This window comes from Mesoplodon bidens, assembly GCF_964165515.1.
Source record: "Mesoplodon bidens genome assembly, chromosome: 7".
Taxonomy (NCBI): Eukaryota; Metazoa; Chordata; class Mammalia; order Artiodactyla; family Ziphiidae; genus Mesoplodon; species Mesoplodon bidens.
The window spans coordinates 63,972,985-63,992,632 of NC_138164.1; the positions used below are offsets into that span (position 1 = coordinate 63,972,985).

Below are 19,648 nucleotides of genomic sequence, written 5' to 3' on the forward strand. Positions count from 1 at the left end.
CAGGAAAAAACAGCTCTTTGTATATACTTGTAACTTTTCTGTAAGCTTGAGATTGTTACAAAATAGTTTTTTTAATGTAATGACTCAGATCTCTTCCCTAACATTCAGAGTTTTAAAGTTTCTGTCCCTGGTAACATCAAGCTGAAGGACTTGCCTTTACAAGCTCTTAAACATCCCATCTCCCTCTCTGTTTACAGATGCCACTGTAACGTAATTCTAAATTTTGGTGAGGTTTTCTTCCACCTTCATATCTCTTTATCTTATGTGAGGCCTCAGTGCAAAATTCATCATTATATAACTTTCAACTGCTTGAACTCCATTTTTATATATTAGCCTTTATTAAGCACTAACTATGTGCTGGCCATGTACTAAGTACTTTTCAGTACTTAACCAGTACAGTATTATCTCATTTAACCTTGATGTCTTGCTACTTCCCTCTTCACACCCCAGCCTAGAGTACCCTAACCACCCTGGGCTTTCTCTCTGGGATTTTGCAAACTGCAGTGGCTCTGTCTCTCTTTCCTTTCTCTTGACATTTTAGCTCCTACTTATCCTAAAGGGATCAACTAGAATGACTCTTTTTCCAAGGAGCCTTTCCTTAAGTCTGAGTAGGTGGCCCTTCCCTGTGCTCCTACAGAGTAATGTCCTCTTTTAACCATAGTAGTTTTACACTATATTTTAGTTTTTCTTCTCTCTTTTGTTCCCTCTCGTAAGCTAGGTAAAATCAAGGACTACATCTTCACTGTTATTTCACCAAAGCTAACAGGGTGTGTTACACTGAGTAGGTCCTCAAAAAAAACATTTATTGAGTGAATAACTGAATGTATAAGCAAGGGAGGCTATCTACTGAGGGTCACCTTGACGAATCCACCATAGTCTAGGGTTATTTCTCAGTGTTGCAGGTCTGAAAACACAAGTGGATCAGTATCCAGAGTTGAGCTCTCTCTTCTCCTAAAGTTAAACTTTATCACACTAATAAAGTCCAATAAAGGCCTAAAGGAATCAATGAAAAGGGGCTCTCACTGACCTAACATAGAAATAATAAATAGCATATCAGAAATAATAATGATTAAATGTATTGAAACATATCAAATATATAAAAATCCATGAGTTCATCATGGTAACAAGGTAATTAGTCATAATTAAAGGCTGCTGGGGCACTAACTCATTCTGAATATTAATAAAGGATATTGATTAAATCCTGGATTTCCTTTACAAACTGAATTTTAGAGTGACCAAATTGTTACTAAGGGAAAATTCTTCTTTATAGAAGAAATTCAGCTGATACAGGAAAAGGAATGAGGGATTCAGAAAATCACCAATTTTCAACCCCTAATAAGTTAATAGAGCTATGAAAATAATGGATACTAAAAAGTGGAAGACTGATGGTATATTTATAAACCACTTGATCAACCTTAGCATTACCAAAAGTAGAACTATACATTATATGCCTTAAGTACACAGTGACACTTATGAAGTATTCTGCCTTAAAAAAATAGAAAAGAAAGAAACTAAACTTAATTAAACATTTAAATGTAGCTACCAGTTTGAAGGAAATGCAAGGGATAGAGGAAAAAGTTAAATGACACCATGTAGAAGCAGTCAGCCAAATCCAGAATGTGGGACATTCTACAGATCACATGACTTGGTTTCTCCAATAAATCAACAACATAGACTAAAGAAAACTAAGAGGCACAATAATTTTTAAAGAATGGGTTTTGTTTGGATTTTAAACCAAAACACATGTTTTGAGTCAATTGGAGAAATGTGAATTTGGACTGGGTATTAAATGATATTTAGAAAGTATCGTTAATTTGTTACATGTGATAGTAACATAGTGTTTACTTTTTTTTTTTTTTCTGCACTACGCGGGCCTCTCACTGTTGTGGCCTCTCCCGTTGCGGAGCACAGGCTCCGGACGCACAGGCTCAGTGGCCATGGCTCACGGGCCTAGTTGCTCCACGGCACGTGGGATCTTCCCAGACTGGGGCATGAACCCGTGTCCCCTGCAACGGCAGGCGGACTCTCAACCACTGCGCCACCAGGGAAGCCCTAGTGTTTACTTTTTTAAAAAAATATCTTTATCAATTAGGGATGCAGCCTAAAATATTTATGTGTAAAATGACGTTTCAGTCAGGTTTCTAGCAGAAAACAGTAGCAATCAAATCAGGTAATTTAAAGAGAATTTAATAAAAGGATCCTTTTCAAAGATGCAGAAAGACTGTAGGGAAACTAGAAGGGATAACCCAGTACCCCTGGACTAGTAACAACAACTGCTAACACCCCTAGGCCTAGGGGTGAGGAAAGGGTGTGGTTATCAGAACCCAGAGACAGAGAAGTCTTGTAACAAGAAGTTGTGACATTTGGTTGAAGGATACACCTGGCTGCCACAAACCCTCAGAAAGGGAGCCAGAAGAATAGTACCTCAAGGTATTAAGCTCTTGGTGATACTATCCATTAGCAGAACCCAACTAGATGCTATTGGGTAAGGAAGTCCTTATGCTATTGGGTAATGCAGTCCTTATCTGCATTCTACACAGAGAAGTCTCAAGGGAATCAGAGCAGGGATGAGAGGCAGAGAAAGAGTGGACTGGGAGGGGGACACAAGAGATATCTAGGAAAAATGACAAGATGTATAGAATTTGCTTTAAAATACTCCAGCCTCCGCCCCACCAAAACTTTGAATAAATGAAACAAAATTGGCAAAGTATCGATAATCATTGAATAGTATATATAGTGAAAACTATATAGGAATTTACTATATATTCCCTCTGCTTTTTTATGTTAGAAAATTCTCATAATTAAAAGTTAAAAAAATGATTTAGTCCCTTAAGCATGAACTGAAATATCATTTAATTATTTAATGTAAATCATCTTCTTTCCTGATAGTTGAAATTCTTGTATCCTCTCTCCAAGGTTTCTTTTTCCTGGTATTAAGAAGCATGGGCTAATGTTCATTGCAGCACTATTTACAACAGCCAGGTCATGGAAGCAACCTAAATGCCCATCGACAGACGAATGGATAAAGAAGATGTGGTACATATATACAATGGAATATTACTCAGCCATAAAAAGAAACGAAATTGGGTCATTTGTAGAGACATGGATGGACCTAGGAACTGTCATACAGAGTGACGTAAGTCAGAAAGAGAAAAAAAAATACCATATAGTAACGTATATATGTGGAATCTAGAAAAAATGGTACAGATGAACTGGTTTGCAAGGCAGAAATAGAGACACAGATGTAGAGAACAAACGTATGGACACCAAGGGGCAAGTGGGTGGTGGTGGTGGTGGTGTGATGAATTGGGAGATTGGGATTGACATGTCTACACTAATATGTATAAAATAGATAACTGATAAGAACCTGCTGTATAAAAAATTAATTAAATAAAATTCAAAAAAAAAGAAGCATGGGAAGTCAAATTAGTACATAACATGAAATCAGAGCAAAAGGAAAAAGACAATCTAGAGGGCTTTTTCAAACAAGCCAACTTCTGTAAAAATCTGATCTTATCCATTATATGTTGATTCAATTAGTCCAAATTTAAAGCATGGGTGGTGCCTTAAAATAATTTTAATTTATCTGCACTCTTCTTCTTCCACCATATTAAATGAAATCTTCTCTATTTTTTTTAATCCTCTCTCGACCTATGTAAAGCAAGGCTAATAATATCCAATGTTTGGCACAAAGTAGTGCTCAATAAATATCACATATTATTATAAGATTGTGTTATTGAGGCAGACTGTGTCTTATTAATGTCTGTGGCTCAACAAATATTTTTTTTAACTGAAATTAGAATTAACAGGAAGATAGGGAATTCCTTGGCAGTCCAGTGGTTAGGACACGGTGCTTTCACTGATGGGCCCAGATTCGATCCTTGGTTGGGGAACTAAGATTCCAAGCAAGCAGCATGGCACAGTCAAAAAGATAAGGAAGGAAGGGAGGGAGGAAGGGAGGGAGGGAGGGAGGAAAGAAAGGAAGGAAGGAAGGAAGGAAGGAAGGAAGGAAGGAAGGAAACATATTACTGAGATAGAAGCAAAAAGTTCTCACAAAAATTTAACTGATTATATGTGATAGAGCACTAGATAAGTATCTTCCATTTTAGGATCCACTGATTGCTATGGACCTCTCTAAAGTTATAGTTTGGGTCTCCTCTCCACACAGGAAGCAGTGTATATAATAATAAGACAAAACTGTTTCATATTATATTTAAATAATTCATGGCAAAGATTATAGAGACAGTCACATTATAAATTTAGGACTTCATTTCTAAGAATCACCACTCAAAATAACTATTGATAATTTGTGATGGTTACACAACTTTGTGAATATAATAAAACCACTAAATTGTACACTCTAAAAGGGTGAATTTTATGGTATGTGAATTACATCTCAATAAACGTTTGTAATAACTCTTTACGAAGCACTTCATCTGTATTGTCTCATTCGATCTTCATAACAAAACCCTAAATTAGTTATTTACCATAATATTATGATGAGGAAACTGAAGCTCAGAGAAGATTAATGACTGAACAATTTCCTCAAGATCTCACAGTAAGCATAGCGTAAGATGCAAACCCTCATTTTCAAATGCTAAATCCAGTGCTTTCACCAAACCTAGTATTATGTACTTCCTGCCTCACAGAAACAGGATATTTCTGAAATGCACAGAAGCAAAGTGGTTAAAATGGGGCCAACAGTGCTGAGGAAGCCAGACTCTTCTAGTCTTCCAACCTATGGAAGAGTCGTTCTTCCTCATGAAGACACTGGTCTTAGAACTGGAATTTTGAGATCTGGGTTTGCAAGATGCAGCTCTGTCACCCATACCAACAAACATTTATGTTGAAGGAAATGGGGTGGATTAATTAATGATTTCTTGTTTCTGAAAACAGAGATTCATGTGATGTGAAATAATCACAAGTAATTAATTGGGTTTATTTTGGCCTTGTTCTTTAATTGAAAGAATTACGAAAATCCTTTTAATGACAATGTATATTATAATGTTATTAAAATTTCTAATCAAAGTCCAAAAGGCTAGTTTTCTACATGGCTTGTGCTAGTAAAAGTGAATTATCAGCAGAGTAGTAAACAAAATATATTCACATTAACTAAAACTCAAGTGACTTCTAGTAAAGGGGAGCGATAAAAGCGTTACACTCACAGGATTGATTTAAAAGCAACCTCTTTCAACGGCAGTGAGCAAACAATAGTTTTAATTTACTCTAAATTCTTTCCTGGTCAGGCACCAACACAGGAAAGAGGAAAGAACTTCATCTTTCTACACAGTTTGTGTGTTTTCTGAAAGAATTTATTTTTTAAATTCAGAGAATGCCTACTGGCACCACAGAAAACTTGGGAGTTATGAAAAGAACTTTCATTAGTTATTAGAGGACAAATTGAGATTGGGAAGGAAATCTGAGGAAAATCAGCAAGAATGATAGGGGCGGAGTAAAGGGACAAAGTAGGTAATTAAATAGTTAATCCCACTAGGGGACAGTAAGAAAAGAAAAAATATGGGAGACCCCTATAAGTTAATGATCACTCAAGAAAACAGGTTTCCTTAACCACGAAACCAAGCAGGCTTGCGTAGCAACAAAACCATGCAACAGAAGCAGGAGACATGACCCAAAACAATAAAACAATGGTGGCATGAGACTCACATCCTGCCCAGTGAACTCAGTAAGTTAATGACCCCTAGGACATACTCTCTGCACACATAAAAAACAATACTTTATGGAAAAGTGACATTTCAAAGTGAAAGACCCTCACTGTACTGAGACCTGAAATAATTTTTCCATAGTGCCATGACAGTCCTGGCTTGACCATGTAGGGACAAGAAAACTCCCCGCCCCAACATAGAGGAGGAGCTGATGATGGAAGCCTGAGGTCTACTGAAGAATGAGGAATAAGGTGGTTCCCCCCCTCCCCACTTTTCCTTGATTATAAAATTGTAGCCCATTAAGTTCTCAGGGCACAGCATCCTCTCGCCTGCCCACTTGTAAGCCTCACAAGCATCCTATTCTAATAAACCACTTCTTATCTATCACTTTGCCTCTGGCTGAATTCTTTCCGTGCTGAGACATAAAGGACCCGAGCTCCTTGGAGCCCCCCAGAGATGCCACCTAGGGGTGTCAAGAACACTTTCCAAGTGCTCTATTACTTTTAGCTCGGGCTAATTATTCCTCTCATTTTAGCTCTTCTCTCACTTCTCTCCAGCCCTCAGAAACGTGGACTTAGGTTTCAGCAGAGCCCAGGGGAGGCAGAACTGAGGCTGGAGAGTGCTGAGGAATTTGCACCACTCTCCCCCAACTAAACCATGACACCCATTCCATTAGCAGAAAACCACGACAGGTGCAAGGTCTGAGGAATACCAGGCATTCCCTCCCAGCTGCACCCACAAAGGGCCGCCCAAGGTGGGCGAGCTGTTGGGAGTGGGGGGCGGTGGCAAGACGTGCTTTCAACTTCAGCCTAGCACTTCTTGAGCACTTCCTGTCTGCCAGGCTCTGTGCTACTTACCTTCCATGCTTTTTTAAAACAAATCGATGAGGTGGGTCGTCTGACGCACAACTCTACGAGGTAAACGTCACAGGCAGGTGAAAAGAACTAAGGCTCAAGGAAACCCAGTTGCCCGCCCTTCTTCACACAGGTCAAGCCCTGGTTCGCTCTGAAATCTACTCCCCCCGCCAAACCACCACCCAGCCCCACCCCCGACCTCCGCGCTGCACCTCCGTCACTTCCCGTCTTCTCAGTCGCCCCATAAATTAAAAACGAGGTGGTTGGCCGAGATGAGCTTTAGCGGTCTTTCCAGCTTGCCGGCTTTATAGTTTTAGAAGCGGGGAAGGAAAACCCCTTAAGGTTCCCACGTCAAAGCACCTGTCCCAGCGCAAGGGGCGCGCGCCCTCCCGCTTAGCGCTGGGAGAAGCGCGCCCGGCGTTGACGGGGGTCCGGCGGTCCCAAGCCTAGTCTCTCGCAAAGGCGCACGGGCCGCCGCGCGCATGAGCAATGGCATCCGGACGCGCGCCGTCCCTCCACTCCCTGCCCCATCCGCGCCTGCTTTCAGTCCCTGAGGGAAGCGGCGAAGGCATGTGCGTGTCCGGCTCCTGCTGACCGTTGGCCCCTCAGCCGGTGCCCTCGCAGAGCTGTCCTCGTCGCCCCTCCTCCCAGGCTCTGGTAACAACACCCTAGCTCAGAGCCACGGAGGGGAGGAGCCCTTCCGCCTAGCGCCCCCGGTGCCTCCAGCAAGCCTAGAGTCGGCCCGCCCCGAGGGGCGTGAGGGGGCGGAGCTGAGGACTTAGGACTCCGGCCCATAGACCGCCTCCTGCCGAGCCAGAGCAGGCGTCCCAGTCTGGTGTTGAGAGAGACATGACGGCGCTGTGGGGGCTCTGGCCCGAGATGCAGGACACCTGTACCTCGCTGGGGCTGATGCTGTCGATCGTGCTGTTCATGGGGCTGGCCCGCGTGGTCACCCGGCAGCAGCTGAACAGGCCCACTGCCCACGCCTTCGTCTTGGAGTTTCTGGCCACGTTCCAGCTCTGCTTCTGCACCCATGAGCTGCAACTGCTGAGCGAGCAGGAACCCCTGCACCCAACCTGGCCGCTGACGCTAACCTACTTCTTCTCGTTGGTGCATGGCCTGACTCTGGTGGGCACCTCCAGCAACCCGTGCGGCGTGATGATGCAGATGATGCTGGGGGGAATGTCCGCTGAGACGGGTGCGATGAGGCTGTTAGCTCAGCTGATTGGTGCCCTGTGCAGCAGGTACTGCATGGGCGCCCTGTGGAGCCTGGGACTGACCAAGTATCACGTCAGCGAGAGGAGCTTCGCTTGCAGGAATCCCATCCAAGTGGACTTGCCCAAAGCGGTCATCATAGAGGCCGTCTCCTCCTTTATCTTCCACAGCGCTTTGCTGCACTTCCAGGAGGTCCGAACCAAGCTTCGTATCCACCTGCTCTCAGCACTCATCACCTTTTTGGTCTATGCAGGTTTGTTATTCCCACAAAACACTTGGCATGTCCGGAGCTTCTATGACATGAGGCTCTAAGTTCTTTGCCAAGATACATTTTAAACCATTAATGCCTCTGTGATGTCAATATTGGTATCTCCGTAATTCTAATCATTTTGCAGCTCATTCTTTACCGATAGGGTCGAAATATTGATCCTCCATTCAGTGTTTGTTTTTTTTTTTTTTTAACACCCAGAGAAAGCCACTTCTGTGCTGAAACTGAGATCATGTGAGATATTGCCAAGGGTTCAAATATCCTACAAAGGGATTGTTGTAATGGTAGAAAGGAAAGATAACATCAGCTACCTCTTGCCAACTTGGTATAGATCCTTTCTGAGACTCTCACTGAAACATGATCCTGGGTGTCAAAAGTTCCTTCCTTTAAAGCACAAGCTACCTGATTGGTTAGTAGTAAGAGTGGGAAGTAGAAGTTCTGTAGTTCTATTTCTTAGTTCTTTTTCTACAAAATTACTTAAAATCATTTCTTATCTCCTTAATAATTCATCTTCAGTTATAAGTGAATTTTTAATGCCTTTCAAGAAAGATGTGTTTTAAAATCAAAACGTGCTTGAAATCAAAGATGCTTTTTAAAAACTAATAATTCTTGAGAATCTGTTGATTTCTCGTAAACCATTTGTTTACCTTGACAGATCTCAGATTTAGTGGATAATCTGAATATTCCAAATGGGACAAGAAAATCCAAAAAACAAAAGTTTGATGATGAAGTGTGTTATTTTAAATGATCACAACAAAATATTTCATTAGGACTATATCTGAATTCTAAAATGTTTTGGAGGCAGGAATCTAATAAAAGGAATTAGTAGTAAGAGTCAGTCTTCTGCCCACTGAAAGGGAAACTATGAGGAGATGCAAACCTCAAGATAAGGACTTTTAAACATATGCTCAACTTCCTAGGTAGAAATGAAAGAATTTCCAATCCATTTCAACTTCTTTAGATCTAGTACCATTTTTTTTTTTTTTTTGTAGAGGCAGATGGAAATAAATGGTATAGGAGAGAAGGAAGGATTTATGCATATTTGAGGGGTTGGTGAGTAGTTGCTTATTAAAGTTTTAGGTTTGGGCTAAAGCAGAAACATCCCTTGAAAAAAGTTATGCCACAATTTAGCTCTGTACTTATATAATTCGAAGTGGTAAACATTTAGAAGATGTTTTAAGGAGCTTCCCTGGTGGCGCAGTGGTTGAGAGTCTGCCTGCCGATGCAGGGAACACGGGTTCGTGCCCCGTTCCGGGAAGATCCCACATGCCGTGGAGCGGCTGGGCCCATGAGCCATGGCCGCTGAGCCTGCGCGTCTGGAGCTCCGCAATGGGATAGGCCACAACAGTGAGAGGCCCGCAAAAAAAAAGATGTTTTAAGTTAATAAAGTGTTATACACAGTTCCTCCTCCCTCTCTTGATTATCCTTAAATTGGTATTCTTCCTATTTTTGTACTTTTAATACATATTTATGATTTCATAATAATACTGTATATATTAGCCAATACCTGTTTTATAAGTGACAAAGATTTTGAGAGAAGAGAAACAATAATTGAAATTATACATAACTATAAGGAGAGTTATTAGAAAGAACCCATAAAATAACAATTCAAGGTGTCCAAAAACACTGCTCTTTTTCTTCCCCCCACATTATTGACATTGCTGAAATGAGGATAATTGGTAGGGGAGGAGGAGAGAGTGAAGGGATCACTACAGCAGTGGTTCTCAACATTCTCTCTGCGTTACAATCACCTAGGGAGTGTTTTAAACATACTTATATCTGAGTGCCAAGATTAAGATTTAATTGCTGTGGGAAGGGGCCTAGGCAATAGTAGATTTTAAATTTTCCCAGGTGATCCCAATATGAACCACTGCTCCAGTCTAGACTTTGCTGGCCATTTCAGTAGCCACTAGTCACATATGGTTATTTAGGTATAAATCAACTAAAATTAAATATTTACTTCTTCAGTTGCTATAGCCACATTTCAAGTACTCAATAGCCATATGTGGCTAGTGGGTACAATACTGGGCAGTGCTGGAGACTGTTTGCAGGGACAGAACCTACAATTATTCACTACTGTTACAGAAATTGATACCCTATTACAATCTTCCTTTTCTGCCAATATAAGGGAGATAAGAATATTCATTGGGCAACATGCCAAGCATGTAGGAAATTTATGAGTTATCCTAGTTAATCCTTACAGCAACCCACTGATGAATACATTATTCCCATTTTTATGTAAGTGAGGCTCAGAAAAGTGAAATGACCTGTCCAAGCTCACACAGCTTGAATGTGCTGGAACCATGGTTTAAACTGACACTAAGGCTTATACTCATTTCATTATCAGCATTTCTACAGCATATTCCTCAAAAGTAACAAAAATATATACATACAATTGAATATTGTTCAGCCATGAAAAGGAATGAAGTTCTGATACATACTACGATAGGAATGAACCTTGAAGACATTATGCTAAGCAAAATAAGCCAGAGACAAAGGGACAAATGTTATATGACTCCACTTATATGAAATATTCAGAATAGGCAAATTCATAGAGTCAGAAAGTAGAATAGAGGTTACCATGGGCTGGGTAGCAGGGAGGAATAGGGACTTTTTGTTTAATGGGTACAGAGTTTCTGTTTGGGGTGATGGAAAAGTTTGGGGTGTTTGGGGTGATGGATGACTGTAACTAATGCCATGAATATACACTTTTAAATGGTCAAAATGGCATATTTTATGTTATGTATATTTTAGCATAACTTAAAAAAATTTAAGTTACAGAAGGATTCTGTTGCCAAATAAATTTGGCAAACACTGGATTAAACAGATTTTCTAATTTAAGACTTCACAGAGCCTTTACTATGCTACTGTTTATTGTGAAACTCCAACAAGAGGAGCATGTGGAACACAGTTTTTCAAACTTATGGAATCCTTTTGTCTAGGAGTGTGTAGCAGAAGAGAACATACTTTGGGAAGTGCTGCACTAAGCCATGTCACTCCCCATTTTTTCTATGGATATAAGTCATAACTTTAGATCAGTTATTCTAAATAGAGTGAACTGTTTGGGAACTAGCTGAGTGTGTGTCTTACAGGCAGAGGTGAGGCTTTTGTAGGAAGGAGTTAAGAATGGATAGGGAAGGAAAGTCAGGGGAAGCATCTGCTAAATCTGGCATCGTTACAAGTTACTTTGATATGTCTTTCTTTTTTTTTAACTTCTAAGATACTATTAGTACTGGTTTGGCTAAGTTGCATGTTGGGATATTTCTTTAATCACTTGCATTTTGAGGACACTAATACAGTTCACATCAAAAGAACTGATAATTTAAGATTACAGAACATGACTGTCCAGCAGCATAGCCACAGGCTCCTTGGATAGCCAATGATCAAGCGTCTGATTGTGTATTTATTGATTTAGCACCCTGCACTTTGATGTGCAGATGGAGGCCACTGATGTCATTACCACTTATCATGTATTTATTGACTTCCCAAATAAAGTAAAAAAAACTGTGTGATTTATTAACATATTAAAGCTATAAAATTATTAATGCAAATTTCAAGCAAATCTTCCTTAATTTAGGTTTTGGGAGAATTCGGTTCAATAACCAGGGTAAGAGAGAACTGCATTCATTTTTAAATTAATTACATATTGGGGAAAAAATCTGTTATTTTACATATCCAAATAGGCTGTCTTTATTACTGTATCCTGTTCATTTCCTTTGTAGAATTTTTAGACTATATACTTGTTTTCTGATGTAATGCCTGTCTTCCTCCACCAGACAGTAAGCATTATGAGTACAGAGACTAAAATTGTTTTATTCATCATAAGTTATAACCAGGACTTAGCATGGTGTCGCCTGTTACAAATAAATACTCATTATTTTTAGAATGAGTGAATGAATGAATTAGCAAATACTCTATTCACTTAAAAATGGAAAGAAGTAATACATATCTGGGTATTCCATATTTTATGTCTAAGAGCTTTCAAAATAAGCCTAATATATTGTTTGAAGTAACTGCATTTTTACTTCATTTCATTACTCCATTCAGGAGGTTTTTGTATCCTTCTAAGTCACGAAGAATTTGAGTAAGATTATTTGTCAAAGGAGAAGGGAATTAAGTCCTTTACATATGTTCATTTTTAATACAATAACCATATGAAATAGGTGCCAATTTACAAATGAAAAACGGCTTCAAACGAAGGTCCAAAACTTTTTTTTTATCATGCCAGTATAATATAGTGGTTAAGCACACAGCCTTGGAGTTGGACTGTGTCCGTAGGAGAGAGAACTTAATTTAGGTCTCAGTTTCCTCATCTTTAAAATGGAGAATAATACTCTCTCTTCAGACTATGATGAAGAATAATGTATTCCAAGTTCTTCCCAAAGTAACTGGCACAAATATTCTGGTCACTGGAAAGGCCTAGCTTCCATTATAAATTAGTTAATTGACATTCTAGCTTTTACACGAGTCTTACATGATTTTAACTAGTGTCATTCTGTCACAGAGAATTTGATTCCCTTTAGGAGTACTGAGAAACATTAGTGCCTATAGTTACCAGATTTGGGACTCAGTCTTTGTGGTAATTTCACCATACTGTCTTCTAAAACTCTTGGCATTCAGCCAGCTGGATCTCCCTGTTGATACCTCTTCTTCAACATGTTATGGCTTCTCCCCTCCAGACATCAATAAATAGTAACTTATTTTTCAAAGCCATTTTCTGTAAGTTCTGTGCCTGATGGATGATTCTTACTTTTTAAATAATTCACATTTAATTACATAATACGTGTTATTTTTGTAAAAAATGGAAATATTACCAATGAGACTTTTGATTGCCATCCTTCATGCCTGTCCCCTCTCCTTCCCTGCCTACTCTTCTCACCAGTGTAGTCCTCTGTGCGTGCATGTGTGTCCTTCCAAATTCTTATGTGCATTTATCATACATATTGATAGGACCCTATAGAAACTATTATGTGTTCTTGTTAACATGAAAGGTATCAACTTTCTGCAGTTTGCTTTTTTTAGTGGTGTGGTTCAATATTACCTTGGAGATCTATATTAGTAAAGAGATTTCGCTTGTTATTTCAGTACTGAATGGTATTCCAAATTAATAACAAAGTTGTATATTTAGCTACCTTCTTCTGAATGGACATTTAGGTTTTTCCCAGTTCATTGCTACTATAAATAAACAACCTTATGTGTGTCTACTAGTATACAAGTACCAGTAGTTCTCTAGGACAGTGGTTTTCAATGGGACATTTTTGCCCCCCGCCCCCCCAGAGGACTACTGGCAATGTCTGGAGACATTTTTGGTTGTTACAAGGTGGGAGATGGATGTGCAACTGGCATCTAGTGGGTAAAGGCTAGGAATGCTGCTACAAATCCTACAATGCAAAGGACAACTCCCAACAAAGAATTACCCAGTCTAAAACATCAAAGCCAATGCCACATTTTGGGCCTTTTGTTGACACAATGGATTTCTGAATCAGTTAACTTATCCTTAAAATAACAGTAATTTATTATTTTTCATGACTCTGTGGATTAGACAGGAAATTCCTGAGATCATATAGCTGCTGGACAGTTGGTATGTCTGGAAGAGCCAAGGTGCTTCACTCGTCCAGCAGTTGGTACCAACAGCCATCTAAGATGCCTCAGTTTTCTTCCCTGTGGCCTCTCATCCTCCAGCAGCCTAGACCAGCTCACTTAAATGGTCAGGGCATTGTTCCAAGAGAGTAAAAAGTGGAAACCGACGATGGCTTTATTGAGACCTGAACCTAGAATTCACTCAGTGTTGCTTCTCACATTCAGAATTCATATAGCATCACTTCTGCTGCATTCTATTTGTCAGTGCAAGTTGCAAAGCCAATCCATATCCAAGACAGGGGAATAGACTGTACCTCTGGGTAGGAGGAGCAGCTTCTACCAAGTCATACTGAGCAGAATTGGTGATGTAAGGGTTAGAAGATAAGTGTGAAGTAGCTGGAGTTTAGAATGGTATAAAACTGACAGTGTTCTTAGACCTAATGGAGATACCAAAGATCTAATGGGAAAACTGAAGCAAACTAATTATGAGGGCAATGATTCAGTCTATTTTTATTGATAAATGCCGAAAAAAAAATCACAGGTCACTTATATTATCACCCCACATATTACATTATATTTTATTATAAAGATCTGTGTGAATCCTTATCTTTTTGTCCATGGTGTCTAGAACATAAGAACTCAATAATTTTTTGTGGAATTAAGCTGAAATGACCACATGCCAACCAAACAATTCTGTTGGCCCTTGGCAGTTACAGGTTTAACATTCCAGGATTTGACTATTTAAGAGTGGTCCTGAAGGTCCATGATGTGATGTCATTTATAATTGCTGAGGCATGAATATGAATCATGCTGTGAGGCTCGTATGCTAAAAAGGACTCTTAGCCATGGAGTGAACTCAGTTCAGTGTCAACATCTTTACCTCGACACAGCTTCAATGTTTTCAGCCTATCAGGAGTGAAATCTCATTAGTGAAATCTTATGAAAGGGTCTCTTAATTTCCAATTTTACTTCACTGCATTTTATAAAGACAATTAACATGCTATAGTGGCATATGTCCATGTAAAATTTGTGAAGATCTCCGGATCTGTAGCTGTGGCTGAGTCAGAGGCAGACAAGTGTGCCCAAGCTTCCACATGGAACCACCACCAGAAATGTCTCTATCTCAGAGATACAATTAGAGTATGTTTTGAAAAGCTGAGCCACAGTCCTGGTGAGTACCACTGGACAGGCAGTCCAACCTCTTTTGCCTTTCCTTACTTGCTGTGTAGCCAGAACTAAAAGCTCCTGGGCCCCATCTCAGAGAGAGACCCTGTGTGCAGAGCTGGACCATGAATCCTGAAAAGTAGTCAACAGTTAGAATTTGTGCTTATCTTTCACGACTACTTTTTTTTATTTTTAAAAATTTTGTAACCACTTTATTGAGATATAATTCACACACCATTCACAGTCACTTCTTCAGGGCTCTGCTGCCAAGTAAAAATGGAGTCAATGATAATGCTTTGGTCCATTTTATTTTTTGTTTTCAAAGCAAAGGTACTTCTGCTCAAGAGGATCCTGGGGTATTATACACCCATTTTAAATGTACTTTCGTTTTATTTTTATTCATTCATTTAAGTTGATGAATGTTAAGAAGGGCAGTCAAATCTCCTGTTTTATAAAACTGTAGGAACAATAACACAGCAGGTTAACTTTCAATGTGCATTTTATAATATACTATAGGAAAAGCATTGGATTAAAATTCTTAATGTTCTTTGTCCCCCCACCCCCGCTTTTTTGCACCTGGCATATTATAATCTATAATCTATTTTTATTCTCTATGCCAGGTAATTCTGCAAAGGAAGATTACAGAATAAGAATACTTAAATACCTAAAATGAAATAGTTACATTTAGTAATCCCTGTATTTCTAGTTGCAAGAAAATGTAAGATATATGGTTTGGTATCATTCTGTTTAAAATGTATTACAGGAGGAAGTCTAACAGGAGCTGTATTTAATCCAGCTTTGGCACTTTCACTACATTTCAAGTGTTTTGATGAAGCATTCCTTCAATTTTTTATAGTATATTGGCTGGCTCCTTCTTTAGGTAAGCATATTTTTATTTAATATGATTAAAAGATTAGAATATGTTAAATATGATATGGAATGTCACTGTAACATGTCAACTTCCAAAGCCAGAGTAGGAACAGACAGAAAAGAAAAAAGGTAGTAAATGTTATGCCTGAAGTAACATTTTATTTTGTGCAGTATCCTTTAAAACTGCTTTTATCTTCAAAGAAACAAATTACCTAGTTAAGGATAGTCAGTTTGAGGTCTGATAGCACTTTTTTTTTTTTTTTTTTTTTTAATTTAAGAAGCCCTCAGATATGCGTGCAAAAAAGTGAGGAGTAATTACTTCCATTAAAAAATAATCTTTTTTTTTGCTAAAGGAATTTGTTTTTTTCAAGTTTGTGAGCTCCAAATAAAATACTATTTAGTTCATTTGACTCATTTTACAGAAGGGCATCTCATGAAACAATGCAGAACTATAATAAATGTAGTTTAAAAATTTTCCACAAGTTGCATTCCTGTTATCTCTGGATCAGATATATAAAACTCTTTCAGGTAGGTCAAATAACATTAAAAAGTTATAAAATAACTGTAATCATGATATGCATTTCCTTATGTAAGTTATCAGCATTTCTTGATTTTGTTTAGTCATCTGTTTTAAGCCTGACTATAATTCATAACTATAAATGAATATGAGGATAGCTGGCCTTCTGTTAGTTCATCCTTCTTTCTATCCAGTTTGCATTTTGTTTCTTCTTGCTCATTTCTTTAAAAAAAATGGGGGGTGGGGAGGAGGGTACTTATAGGAGAGAACATAGGCATAACGGTTTCAATAGCCATCATACTTCACTCCTTCCCTTCACCTTCCATTCGTTTCATTTAGGAATTTTCCTCACGTTTAGTATCTATTATGCTCAGCAATATCTATAGGCCTAAACATGAAGAATATCAGAGAAAACCTGTATTTTAAAATGCTAATAATGGTAGCTTTTTCTCATCTATTGATTACTAGTATTTTCCAATAAGTTCTTTAAATTTTCTCTGTTAATTTTTAAGAAGTAAAAAAGGTCACTGAAGTTCATGAAGAAGTTAAAAAGGTCACTAATTGGACCAGTCTACTGAAGTTTTTATATGGAAAAATTCTCTTAATGTCTTATTTGAAATGAACATATATTATTAACATTATATATTTGTTAATGTGCTCCAACTACAATTTTAACAGTAGGCCCATGATACTAAGGAATTATGTCATTCACTACTTGAAAAAAAACTAAAAAGTAGGCCTTTCCAAAAGAATTTTAAAAGAAAAAAGAAACAGAAATCATTGCCATTCTCTGTAAAAAGACCATGACTTTTTTTTCATTAAACACATTTTCTAGCCTAAATCACTTGACAACTTCTTCCTGGAAGAACATACTAGAAAAAAGTCTCATGACAGATTAAAAAAAAAAGGAGCAATCACTTCTGCCCCTTTAGCAAATACACAGACCGGAGAGTAGTAGGGTAGGAAAACAGACTATATTCTCTTCATGATAGTGTGGTGCAAACAGGAAGAGAACATTACTTGTTACCGTTACCAAAACATTTTAAAGAACCACTTATCCAAAAAACAATCCAAATACGTAAACGAAAAACAAATATACTTTTATTTATTTCTTTGCTTCCTATTCAAGGGATCTGTTAAAAATGGAATTGGGATCAAACTTTTCTGCAATTATATATGGCCCTAATTAGCCTGTTGAAAACATACATTCAAAGATTCTTCCTTTGTTAACCTAAGGATCTCCTAGCTTTTTCTAAACAGACCCAAATAAAATTTCTGTTCTAGTTTTTCATTTAAAGAGCCATGTTCCTATACTGCTTTAAGAGGTTTGTGAATGAGAAACAATATAGAAATAATTCGATAGATGTGGATAAAAGACATGTGACTAAATGGCAATTTTTAGAATACTGAATTCTGGCTTGCCACTGACTTATGTCATACACTGAAATTACATTCCCATTGGGAAAAGAAATGGCCTCAAATGAAATAAGGTCACTATTAAACTCTAAGAAGGATAAGAAAAATAAATTTTATTTTTACAAGAGTCATTCAAAGAGCTAAGTAAGAGATGAAGAGTCAAAGCAAACAAACACTAGGCAGTGCCACAGAGTGCGACAGAGGAGAGTAATCGCAAGATACCTATCTTCTTTCCCTTCTTGACCAAACAGGCAGCAAACTATTCTTGGAAGACATGGTCCTTGTTCTTTCTTGTTTCTCTTCATAGCGGAGGTAATTATAATTCCTTTAATGGGCCCTGCCATCTTCCCCAATTAATAAAATGTTAGAAATGTGACTATAAGAATGTATATAGAATTAATTCTCTAGCTTACACATTTCATATAATAAAAATAAGCAAATTCTATTTGCTTCTATGAAACTACAACTCCATTTTTAGAAAGTTTTAAATGTAATGTCTTATTTTCTAGCTCTGACTTTATAAAGAAAACGTCAAATTTTGTGGATTAACAGACTGTTTCTGACTTTTTAAAAAATCTAAAGCCTTTGGTTGCAAATCAGATTCATCTTTCAAAACTATGTTAAGCTATCCAAATGCTAGTCAAAACTTAAGGTTTCCTCTTGTTAGCAAATAGGAGTAAACTATCAAATCTGCATGTGAAAAAAACACATTCTTAATCTAAGTTTAAACTGATTTAGAGCTTTAAGCCTACATACCTTCAGATAAAAACATTAATCATTGCAGACTTCTCTGTTAGACAGTGATTTGAGTCCTGTGCCTAAATCTCCTCTGTCCCTATTTCCCACTGAAACATAAAATCTTAAAAAATGTTTTTAAAAAAATCACATTTTTGGGCTTCCCTGGTGGCGCAGTGGTTGAAGTCCGCCTGCCGATGCAGGGGACACGGGTTCGTGCCCCGGTCCGGGAAGATCCCACATGCCGTGGAGCGGCTGGGCCCGTGAGCCATGGCCGCTGAGCCTGCACGTCCGGAGCCTGTGCTCCGCAACGGGAGAGGCCCGCATACCGCAAAAAAAAAAAAAAAAAAAAAAAAAAATCACATTTTTTACATATATATACATATATATATGCTAGTTTAGATTTATCTGGCATGACCTCAAAAATGAAGATTTGCTAATATGTGATTTTTTAAAAAACATTTATATTTAAGATTTAAAACGTCAACTGAAGTTTTCTTTCAGATACTTTGCTTATTAATACAGTTCTAAAAGCTATTAATTGTTGAGACTAAAATGGAAACCCAAGTCCAGAGTTTCTCACTCAGCAAGTCAGTAATGAAGCCAGAACTAGAACTGCAGATCTATTTTATTTATCCTTTGAATTCACTGTTTAGATCCTACTGGTTTTTCCAAGTACATACTGTTTTTAAGGATTCATGGTTGAAGAAAAATAATGTGAGAATATTATATTTTAAAATACCTACATGTTTCATGTAGAACTGATGTAGCTAATTCTTTTAAACATAGCTCTACAAATCTCTAGGTATGTAACTGTATATAATCTTAAATTATAACCACTGAATGATTATGAACTTCCTTAGGGATTGTTTTGTTTTTACTGTATTTTTCTTTCAGGTATATTGCTGATGATTTTGATGTTCAGTTTTTTCCTTCCATGGCTGTATAACAACCATACAATTAATAAAAAGGAGTAACTATTCTAAAAGACTCAGACTAAGTTTCAGGACAGTCAAGATGGATGTGATAAAGATTTTATCACCTAATATTCACACACTGGCTGCACTGGATTGGTCAATGTTATCTTCCTTTGAAGAAACTGCCTTAGAGTTCTCATCACTGGGACTTAAAAAAAATTACTGTGAAAATGAGGTATCCTGTGTTTTTCAGTTAAGACTTGTTCTTTTAAGCGTGTATTAAATGCTGCTAGAAAAGACTCTTTAAATATAAATCTCAAGTGATAATTATTAATTTTGATGAAAAAGAAATTGAGTACAGGGTGAGAAGGGAAGGGAAGGGAAGGGAAGGGAAGGGAAGGGAAGGGAAGGTGATGGTAGGACCAAGAAAGAGTACATGTATCATGTGT

The 19,648-nt window shown here is 38.1% G+C and overlaps 2 protein-coding genes across 6 annotated transcripts in view; one reads left to right on the forward strand and one right to left on the reverse strand.

The window, feature by feature from the left end:
- PAK1 (p21 (RAC1) activated kinase 1) overlaps positions 1–6,973 on the reverse strand; it is a 236,681-nt gene extending 229,708 nt beyond the window's left edge. For 3 of the 5 annotated variants that reach the window (XM_081241114.1, XM_081241110.1, XM_081241108.1), the window contains exons 1-2: positions 6,730–6,973; positions 6,521–6,573 (exon numbers count right to left, since the gene is read on the reverse strand). The gene's annotated coding sequence lies outside the window, so the exon portion shown is untranslated. The remainder of the gene's footprint in view (positions 1–6,520; positions 6,574–6,729) is intronic. The other 2 variants (XM_081241109.1, XM_081241113.1) reach the window with 2 other exon arrangements.
- Positions 6,974–7,132: 159 nt separating this feature from the next.
- AQP11 (aquaporin 11) lies at positions 7,133–19,589 on the forward strand. The gene is made up of 3 exons (XM_081241116.1): positions 7,133–7,985; positions 15,508–15,624; positions 19,180–19,589. The coding sequence occupies exons 1-3, from the start codon at positions 7,367–7,369 to the stop codon at positions 19,257–19,259; spliced, it is 816 nt and encodes a 271-aa protein (XP_081097242.1). The 5' UTR covers positions 7,133–7,366; the 3' UTR covers positions 19,260–19,589.
- The last annotated feature ends 59 nt before the right edge of the window (positions 19,590–19,648 follow it).

Coding starts and splice junctions, on each gene's coding strand:
- AQP11 (XM_081241116.1), top strand. CDS start 7,367: ATGACGGCGCTGTGGGGGCTCTGGCCCGAGATGCAGGACACCTGTACC. Junction 7,986..15,507: donor CACCTTTTTGGTCTATGCAG/GTTTGTTATTCC, acceptor AATGTATTACAG/GAGGAAGTCTAACAGGAGCT. Junction 15,625..19,179: donor TTGGCTGGCTCCTTCTTTAG/GTAAGCATATTT, acceptor TTTTTCTTTCAG/GTATATTGCTGATGATTTTG.